The sequence below is a fragment of the Equus quagga genome, chromosome 17 (assembly GCF_021613505.1).
Source record: "Equus quagga isolate Etosha38 chromosome 17, UCLA_HA_Equagga_1.0, whole genome shotgun sequence".
In the NCBI taxonomy this organism is placed as follows: Eukaryota; Metazoa; Chordata; class Mammalia; order Perissodactyla; family Equidae; genus Equus; species Equus quagga.
In genome coordinates, this window is record NC_060283.1 from 52,556,111 (window position 1) to 52,565,869 (window position 9,759).

At 53.3% G+C, this 9,759-nt stretch overlaps 1 protein-coding gene across 1 annotated transcript in view; it reads left to right on the forward strand.

The window, feature by feature from the left end:
- Nucleotides 1–2,293: 2,293 nt before the first annotated feature.
- Nucleotides 2,294–9,759, forward strand: part of IGFBP5 (insulin like growth factor binding protein 5) — a 21,390-nt gene continuing 13,924 nt past the window's right edge. The window contains exon 1 of the mRNA XM_046643225.1: nucleotides 2,294–3,391. Within this exon, the coding sequence (XP_046499181.1) occupies nucleotides 3,058–3,391 (334 nt within the window). The 5' untranslated portion in view covers nucleotides 2,294–3,057. The remainder of the gene's footprint in view (nucleotides 3,392–9,759) is intronic.

Consider the following 9,759-nt stretch of genomic DNA (forward strand, 5'->3'; position numbering starts at 1 on the left):
GGGAGGCTTCCGAAGTCCCTGGGACAGCAGCTCCCCGCCCATCAGCCAGCTCCCAGCCCTCAAGACATAAGCCCAATCACTAAGTGGAGATATGGAATGATCACCTGACATTCACAGATGTGCAGCCCACCCTCTCTCATGGCCCCCTCCCCCGCCCTACCCCAAGGACCAGCTCTCGCCCCAACCTCCTCCTTCCTTCTCTCTACCCTTTCTGTCTTCTCGATGAATCACCCTCCTCTTCCCCATACCTGTCCTCACACATTTTATTTTCCAGCCACTGGAAGTCGGCTAGACAAAAAGACGTGTCACTGGAGGTCGTCTCTCTCAGAATAGAGGGTGGCTGGGACCAGGCAACTCATGTTTCTCTGGAAGGAGCACCACAATTTCCCCATTCATCTGAAATGCTACCAGCACGGCTGGAGCCGGCGGTGCACGGTGCAGAAATAGGCGCAGGGGCGGAACACACAGCGCACGCCATTCGGCCACTTGTCTAGTCTGAACTTGACACAAAAGGGAAAATAACACACCATCTCCCTCGCTCCTCAGACCTTGCAACCCAGTTTTTGAATATTAATTTTCCCTCTACCTTACGAAGCCCCCACAGAGGGGAGAAGCAATGGAACAGGCGTGGCTGTCTTTTTTTTAATCGGTACACAGAGCTCCTCCTCATTCTCCCAGCCAACATCTAAAACCCCCCCTGCAATACAGACAAAAAGGCACAACTTCAAACTTTGGCCTTGTTTTCAAATGTGCCTTTCAGCAAATAGCTAAGTGAGAAGAGAAATCAGGATCTCAGGATGTTAACAACACAGAGGAGACACTCCTGAACCAAACCAGCAAGAGAAATAACTATTTGCTTAGAAGCAGCCCTGGGGAAAGAATTCTTATCATAGATAAGGGTGCAGTCTAGTGGCAAACTTCATGAAATGCAGCCCCTTCTCCAAAGGAAAGTCAGAGCACTTCCAAAGGGAGGAAGGGAGATGTAAAAGGGGTCACAGTCCTCCCACCTTCTCCCAAATGGGGTGGCAACGAATCGTCATTTCTCTCCCACCTGGTTATGAAGTCCACAGCCCATCCCTGTCCATTTCAGAAAACAATAAAACCACCAGCTACCTTAAGCCTTACTCTCTTTCATTTATTTCACTAAGGGAAGGAGTCCACGGTGTCTGAAAGGATCATCTGAGGTTTCAAATGGGACAAGAATGCTCCTGGTCACAATCACTTCAGAGCAAGCCCCATGGCCCTGTCAGCTCCTATTCCCAGGATGTGCCTCCGTGTGTGTGCCAGTTAACCTTATAACAAGGGGCCCCTCTGGACGGTCACCCATCCCCTCCAAAGATGTGGCCCTAGCAATGGAAATGCCCCTTTAAAAGAACACGGAGGGAAAGTATCATTCCATTCTGCCTTCCTTGGTCTGAAAACCACCCCTCGGGACATGTTGAGCTGCCAGGCAAGATTTTCAGACCTAGCATTTCCTCCAAAGTGCCAGTCTCTGTAACCCACTGCTCCTAAAGTGCTGCCGTGTGACTGTCCCTGCCTGCAAGTACATAGCACAGATCACACACACACACACACACACACACACAGCTTCCTTGGGCAATGCCGTAGTTGAAGGAAAGTGGCCACTTCTTGCCCATATGACCAAAGACAGCCATTCCACCAGCAACAGAAACACCCTTGATTAAATCCCCTTCCCCAGGCTTTTGGAGGAAAAATCCAGTTTTTTTTTTTTCTTTCTTTTTAATTCAGCTCATCACCCATTGCTGGCCATCCTATACTAACACTTTGCCCCCGAACACATGCATCTGCACACACACACACAGACACACACCCTTACACACTAACCTAGACCCTAGCAGACAGCTCTTTCTCAAAGTTTGGGAAGAATTTCTTGGGCACTGGGTATATCCAGGTGGCTAATAAGAACACGCTTCTCCCTCCAGCCTGGGCTTTGGCTAGTTAAGGGGTGGGAGGGAGGGGGAGACCGAGTTACTCCTCATTGTGCCCAGTGTGCTCCGAAGAACTCTCTCTTCCAATTGCGCCCCCCACCTCAACCCCTCCCCCCAGCCCCTTTCTTACATTCCGGCGGAGGGGGGCGCGGTTCAGGGAGCAAAGGGGAGCCCCCCGTGTGTCTCGAAGGCCTCTCCCCACCCCCACCCCGTGTGAGTTTGTACTGCAAAGCTCCTTGGCATCCTTGCCTGGGTTGGGTGTTGGGGAGCTCAAATTGCAGCTACAAACTGGCTGGCAGCCAGGGGCCGTCTATTTAAAAGCGCCTGCTCGACCGGAGCCCGTAGTCTCTTTGGAAACTTCTGCCGGGGAAAAGAGCTAGGAAAGAGCTGCAAAGCGGTGTGGGGTTTTTCCTTTTTTCTGCTCCTTTTAATAACCCCCTCCTCCGTTTGCACCCTTCTCCGGGCTTCACGCAGAACCTACGAATCTCGAAGAGGTGGTGGCAGAGTGGGAGCAAAGAGGTGTTAGAATTTTGGATTCGGGGCTTTTTTTTTTTTAATTTCTCGATTTCGACATTCTCCCCCACCCTCGCGGCTGCAGCCGCCGCCTCTTACCTGTTCCGCGGCAGCCGCGCGCCGCTGGCAGCTGAGGGTTAGAAAGGAGCAGGGTGTACTTTAGATCTTAAACAAAATTTTTGGAGACAAATCCATTTTTCTCCCCCCACCCCCTTCTCCTCCACAGCCTCCGAGCTCATTATTCCGGTGGTTGCTTTGAGGTGAACAATTTTTGGCTTTTTCCCCTCTGCAGTTCTGACCAGCTCCGGCTTGAGGGCTTGTCTCTCCAGCCTCCACTCCCTCCGCGTGCACCTGGCGCTGCTCTTTTCCCCCCAACCTGTTGCAAGTCTTTAATCCTTGCAGTTGGGGCTTGCTTGCAGGCACCGCAGCCCTCCGTCTCTCCCCACATTTTGCCATTGTCTGGGGGAGGGCACCTGCTCTACCTGCCAGAAATTTTTTTTAACAAGAAATTTCCCCGGGCGCCCTCTTGGCCCCTTTCTCCCTGCACTCTCGCTCTCCTGCCCCGCCCCAAGGTAACGGGGGAGACTCGGAGAAGATGGTGCTCACCGCGGTCCTCCTGCTGCTGGCCGCCTTTGCGGGGCCAGCCCAGAGCCTGGGCTCCTTCGTGCACTGCGAGCCCTGCGACGAGAAAGCCCTCTCCATGTGCCCCCCGAGCCCCCTGGGCTGCGAGCTGGTCAAGGAGCCGGGCTGTGGCTGCTGCATGACTTGCGCCCTGGCCGAGGGGCAGTCGTGCGGCGTCTACACGGAGCGTTGCGCCCAGGGGCTGCGCTGCCTCCCCCGGCAGGACGAGGAGAAGCCGCTGCACGCCCTGCTGCACGGCCGCGGGGTTTGCCTCAACGAAAAGAGCTACCGCGAGCAAGCCAAGATCGGTGAGCGCACTCAGTGTGCCAGGCGGTTACACGGCGCACGGGCGGGGGACACGGGACAGGCTGTGTCCAGCAAGTGGCTTAGAGCGGGGGTGCAGCCCGGGAGGAGGGCGGGGAGGGTCCTTGCCCCTCAGAACTGGAGCCCTGGCTCATCCAGCTGCCCTGGGCTGCTGTCTAGCCAAGCCTCTCGCGGTTTTCGTTCCTTCTCCTCGCCCCTGCCCCCACCTTACTCCACCGCACCCCTCCCCCTCGCCTGAATACACACTCTCAGCTCCTACTCGGTCTTAAGGTCCAAATACCCAGGTACTCAGTCTCTGGTCTGGAAGGGTGCATGTTACATTATCAAGCCCCTCCTCCACCGCTCCCCACCCACCCAATACCTTTTTTCCCTGAACTTGAAAAAAATCTCTTTTGTTAAAATATTGCTTTAACTGGGGACTTGGAGAGGCGTGACCAGCCTTCCGTGCTCAGTCCACCTTCGTCCTTCCCAGCCCCTGCCCCCTACCAGTCCCTCCTGACGTTTGTATCCGTCTGCTCCGACATACACACGCACGCACACGCACGCACGCACCCTTGGGAGCTCACGCCTTTTGGGTGGGGGCTTTGACGCCCCTCCCGCGTGCACACCCAGTGCTCTTGACTTAGTATGATTGATTGTGGTAGATGGTAAAACGTATTAAAAGGCAAAATACCTTTTTCCTCCCATGAAGGGAAAGACTACTTGAGGTACGCTTGGCGGGGGCGGGGGCTGTGGGGAGAGGGGTCATGGGGGAAGGGATAGAAGGAGGGGTTTGGTGATCCGGTGCTGGGTGTTCGTGACTGAATCTAATTTCTTTTTCCCCGCCCCAATTCAGATTTCACTTAGGAAGAAAGGTGGATATAGGGTTGGGAGGCAAGAAGGGATGTGAAATTCAGACATCATTTCTCCGCCAGTGCTAATCCCCACCCCCACCCCAATCTCTCAAACCAGACCACAAGTGGGTGTGGCGTAAACGCAAGGAGGGCCCTGGAAACACAGAATGCAAAACCCAGGGGGCGGAGACGGAAAAGCCACGCACCCGGAGCCTCCCCTCAGCCTCCAAGTAGCCCCGCCCCCAGATTGCCCCGCCCCCAGGTTGCCCCGCCCCCAAATTCTCGGTGCCGAGAGTCTGGGGTTTAAAAGGTTGACCGAGCTACCTGCTCACTCAGAACAGTTCTGCCCCCTTCAGACTGGGTTTCTTCTCGGAGTTACTTAATCTTAAATTTTTTTTTTAAAGTTTTAATGGACTATGCACTAAAGTCTGGATTCTGAGACGTCAGCCTGGTGATTGATCCTCTCCCAAAGGGTTGGCTAAATAATGTTCATTCTGTGTGGTTTCTTGCTGGGACAATGCCCTCCCTTCCTCCTATCCCCTTCCATTACAAGCACCCCAACATGAGTTTTCCTAACTGCAAACCAGACTCTATAATGTAGGAAAGGAGTGCGCTGGCACTTGAGAAGAGGCAGGAGAGTTTTTCCGGATTCCACCTGGATCCCCGCAATTCCTGCAGGTTTTCCCTGTCGCTGGCGGCCGCCCCTCCAGCTTTGCAAGAGGTAGTCGCTCTCCGGATTGCAGCCTGCAAAATAGGGACAGAGGGCAACGTGCAGGCCCCGGAGGCCCCAGAGGCCGGCTTGTGGAGTTATTTTTATTAAGAGCCACTTGTCAAAGGCAGTCCCGCCCGCCTTCATCTCGGGGGATGTGGATTTGGGAAAGCTTAGCACCAGGGTAAAAAGGTATGAATCGATTTCCTGGCTTGGAAGGGAGCGCTCTGGGTGACAATCTGGTCACATCGAAAGTATGCACGGTATCACTCAGCCGCACTCTGGCCCCACTTTTATTTGCCCAAGTGTGTGGTTGCTGTGATGCGGTTGGTGTGGAGGGAGTGCTCACAGGGCGCACGCGCGCGCGCAATTGCTGAGAGAGCAAATTGGCGCATCCAACTTTCCAGTTCAACCCGCTACACACATACACACACACACACACACGCCGGCTTTTTGCCCCAAGTAAGATGCCCTTTAGACTTCTCTGCAGCCTCTTCCTCAACCCCCACCTTCAAGGAGCCTCTGAGCCAACACATAGCAGCCTCCCTGCCCCGCCCCCACCCCGCTCCAGCTCTTCTCACCGACTCCACCCCGCCTTAGGCAGGTGCCTGACCGACCGCAGTCGCGGGATGGCTGCGCTCCACCGGTGGCTGGAGCTGACGCCTTCCTCCTGGACCGACGGGATGGGAGTGGGCGCTCCTGGCTGGAGCCTCTCTAAGCTCGAAAACCGTTGGGTGGGTCCCCAAAAAGTTGGACATGGTGCAGAGAGGAAAATGAACAGAGAAAGGAAGGAGCGTTTTAGCTCCTTTGGCCAAAATTCCTGCTCCGCAACATCCTCTATGCCCCCTACCAAAGTCAGCAGGGCGAACTTGCATTTGCCCTCCCTCTCGCGATTGTCATATACATACAAATACAGATATAGATGATATACGGATACATGTATATATATATACACGTATCTTTTAACACGTATGTCTATAAAGAGATAGATAGATATGTAGGTAGATAGATATTTTTAAGCAAAAAAAAAAGTGCCTTTCTAGAATCTGAAATGGGGAGCTGAGCAGAGCGCGGCGGCGGGCGGCCAGAGCTGCTGGAGGAAGAGCGGGCGGGCGGGCGGAGCCTGGCGTTTTGCTGCGCGCGTTGCTGAGCAACCGGGAGTCCGCCCGCGAGCCCGGCGCGGGAGCGCGCCGCGCCGTGCATTTCATTTGGGCGAGTTCAGGGGCGAAGATAGATACAGAAACACAGGGCAGTGTGTGCGAGGCTGGAGGAAGGCGGGAGACGGGAGTTATTTATTGGACCCAGTTCAATAAATATCGGTGAGCTGGGTCGAGTCGAGGAAGGACCGGGCTCTGCCCTGGGCATTGTTTGGCAAAGGAGCCTTGTGGCTTCTTGGGCGGGAGGGCGGCGCGCATACTTGCCCGGGTCTGGGAGATCTCTCCTGTGCCTGTGAGCCATTGAATTTGGGATACAGGAAGAAGCGCTTTCTGGGTTTCAGTTCCGTCACTGAGAAATAGAGAAAGAAGGACAGAAAGTATGCTTCTGGGAAAGAAAAAAAAAATCCCTCAATAAAAATGAATTCAGCCTTTGCTTCTTGGAGGGGTTTGGCTTCCGTCAGCCTGGCATCCACGCCACGCCTGGTCCAAATGCCATGTTGAAGTCAAGTTCCAGAGTTAGGTTTATTGGCCAAATTTGTGTCTGGGTTGAACAAGACCATGGAAAACTGAAGGAGCCAGATGGCTTTCCCACCCGCGCGCGCCCCCTCCCTTTGAAACGAGTCTTTGAGAGGCTGGCTGCGCCCTGAGCCAACCAAAATGGGAGTTGGGACGGCTAGAGATGCTGCTTTTAACTTGAGCTTTCTTGCCGTCCTCCCCCCACCCTTCTGCTGTGTCAGCTCAGACTGGAAGTGCAAGCACAGCTGGCCACAGTGAGACCTCATTTTCTCTCCGTTTCTTTTTTACTCTTTCTTATCCCTCCCTCCCGCTCCCCCCTCCCTCCCGCTCCCCCCTCCCCCCTACCAAGGCATCCCCTGAGGGCTTGAGTTTTAAGTCAGTGCCGCTCGAGTTAGTCCTGGGGCTGGGGTTGGATTTGAGCAGGCAGGTGGATTTGCAGCTGCAGAGGGAGGACCGGGCTGACCTAGGAGCCAGAGGTCACCGTGGGGGTTACAGCAAAGGGCATGGGAGCAGGAATCCCAGCAGAAACCCTGGTCCTCTTAAGGGGGGCCGGGGGGGGGGGGGGGGGGGGCGGGGGGGGGGGGGGGGGGCCCTTGTGAAACCGGGGGGGTTTTGGGGGGGGGGGGGGGGGGGGGGGGGTGATGCTAGAGGGAAAGGAAGGTGATTTTTGTCTAAAGTTTTTACTTTGTACCTGAGCAATTCCTTTGCAACTCTGAGTTACTTAATGTGTGGAAAATAAAACTTTGGAGACGGGATCACCAACTCCAGACCCACTGCGTCCAGAAACTGGAAGAACGCTATAAACGGACCAGGTACCAATGAGGGCGGGAGAAGGGTTGCTGGGAGAGACAAGGAGGCAGTGTGGAGGGTTTTGTTTAAGTTTTCATTTTGCATTTTTGCTACAGTTGGTCCAAAAGTTGCAGTCCCCAGAGGCCAGCCTTAAATTGCAATCTGGATATGTTTTCCAAAACGCTAAGATGTATTACGTAGTTGCAAAAATCAATAAGCAAATAAACAAGGAAGCCAGTTCTAGGCTTCTCCTCCTCTCTCCCCCATATCCGGAGAACCCCCCACTTTTGTCTCCAGTTTCATTTCTTTCTCTGATTTGTTATGATGTCAGGGTTTTTTGGTATAAATCCAGAGGAATGACTGGAAACCTGTATGATAGGCGAAGTGGCCTTTCCTGCCTGGCCGCCCAGCTTAGCCCAGTGCTAGCATCTCTCCAGGAATTGTCTGGGTGCTGGCCGAAGATGCTAAAGCCGGCCATCCTTGCCATCGAGGCCTTTATCTTACAGATGTGGACTCTGATACGCAGAATGCAAGTCACTTGCCCAAAATTAGTCACAGGGTTAGCGGCAGAACCGGGGCTAGAACCCAGCTCTTCCTCTCTGGTCCTTGGACTCCATCCGCTGCTCCTGGCTTGTGTCCCTGTCACTAGGGCTCTGGCTTGGGCCTCGCCTAACCTGCAGTGAGGCCTTCAGCAGACACTGCCCAATGCCACCCTCCCATGGTGAGGGTTGTAAAGATGGAGGAAAAGCTCAGAACTTGGGAGTGCTCCATTCTAGGGGAATGAAGTATCCCCAAAATGGAGAATGCAACACCCCGCTTATTTACAGGCACATTCTATTCTGTCCCTTTTTCTACACAGTCTTGCAAACAAAGCTGGCTAGGCCAGTGGTTTGGGATAGCAGAGGGATGGGGCAAGGAGAGTGGAAAGAGGCAGTGTTCAGCCCGGACCTCAGGTCCCTGTGCCAAACCTCATTTCCTGAATGACAGGGGGCTCTCCTGATGTGGGAAGGCAGGCGGGCCCTCTCTGGCCCTCGGCTGTGCAGTGGTCCGACATCTCTAAGGACAACACGCACAGAAGTGGCCTGTTCCCATGGCAACCAGCCTCCACCACACAGGCCTTTCATGAAGCCCGGCAAGGGAGAGGGATCTGAGCTCAGGTTGGGTAGGGTGGGATGAGGGAATGGTTGGGGGATTTCTGCATCAGGAGAAAAGAGAGAAAACCACAGAAGTTGATAAGGAAGAAAACAAGAGGGCCGCCTGGTTTTTGAACATATGCAGGTATGTGGGAGATCTCTCTGGAGGAGAGGCGAGGGGCCTGGGGATTTCAGTTGGTCTAAGGAATGCCTGAAGCCTTCCTAATACATCCTCACCTGGGGGATGCTCAAGAAGGAGGCTGCTAAGATAAGTCCCTCTTCCCAATAGGGTAGACCTGCCAGGTGAGCTCTCGGGGAGTTTTAAAGTAGATGAGTTATCTTCCTTTTGATCCTTCAGCCTAAACCATCAGATCTGGCTCATCCCCTTGCCAAGTCCTGAGCAAGGCCCAGACTGAGTTTGCTCTCGAAACCCAGCCTCATAGGCCCTCTGCTGGTTTGCAAAGATGTTCTGTGTGGGCTCCGGGTGTCCTGAACCACTTACATTGCACCATCAGAACCGCAGTGCCTCTGTCACCCCAGCGACAACGACGGTCCCTCCAGACCCTTTAAAGCAGCACTGACCGGTTGAAATAGACTACAGGCCACCTGTGTAACTTCAAGTTTTTGGGTTGCCACATTTTTGAAAAAGATAGAAAAAGAACCTGGTGAAATTAATTCTAATCATATATTTTCATTCAACATAGTCAAAATATTACCATTTCAACATATACTCAAAATAATTATAATGAGATATTTTACTTTCTTCCGTATTAAATCTTGAAATCTGATGTGTATTTTACACTTACAGCACATCTCAATTCAGACCCTAAATTTTCATTGGAAGTACCTGGTCTGGATTTCTAGGTTTCATAAAATTTACAGTTGAAAAGTAAATTCGTAGACCCAGTTTTTCCAAACATACTCAAAAATCGGTTTTAAATTTAAATTAATTTAAATGAAATGAATTTTAAAATTTAGTTCCACTAGCCTCATTTCAAGCATCAGTAGCCACACGTGGCTAGTGGCCACAAGCGAGCCCTCCCTCACCTGAGAACCTGAGAAGTGAATCTGTCTCCACTCTCTCCTGCCCACAAAGAGTCGAAAAGGAAAAAATGTCTGAGCCTTGATAGCCAGGCAGGACACAGCTCCCCTGTTTGACCCCTGGCAAGTCTCTCTTCTTAAGGGGACCTGGGGGGGGGGGGGGGGGGGGGGGGG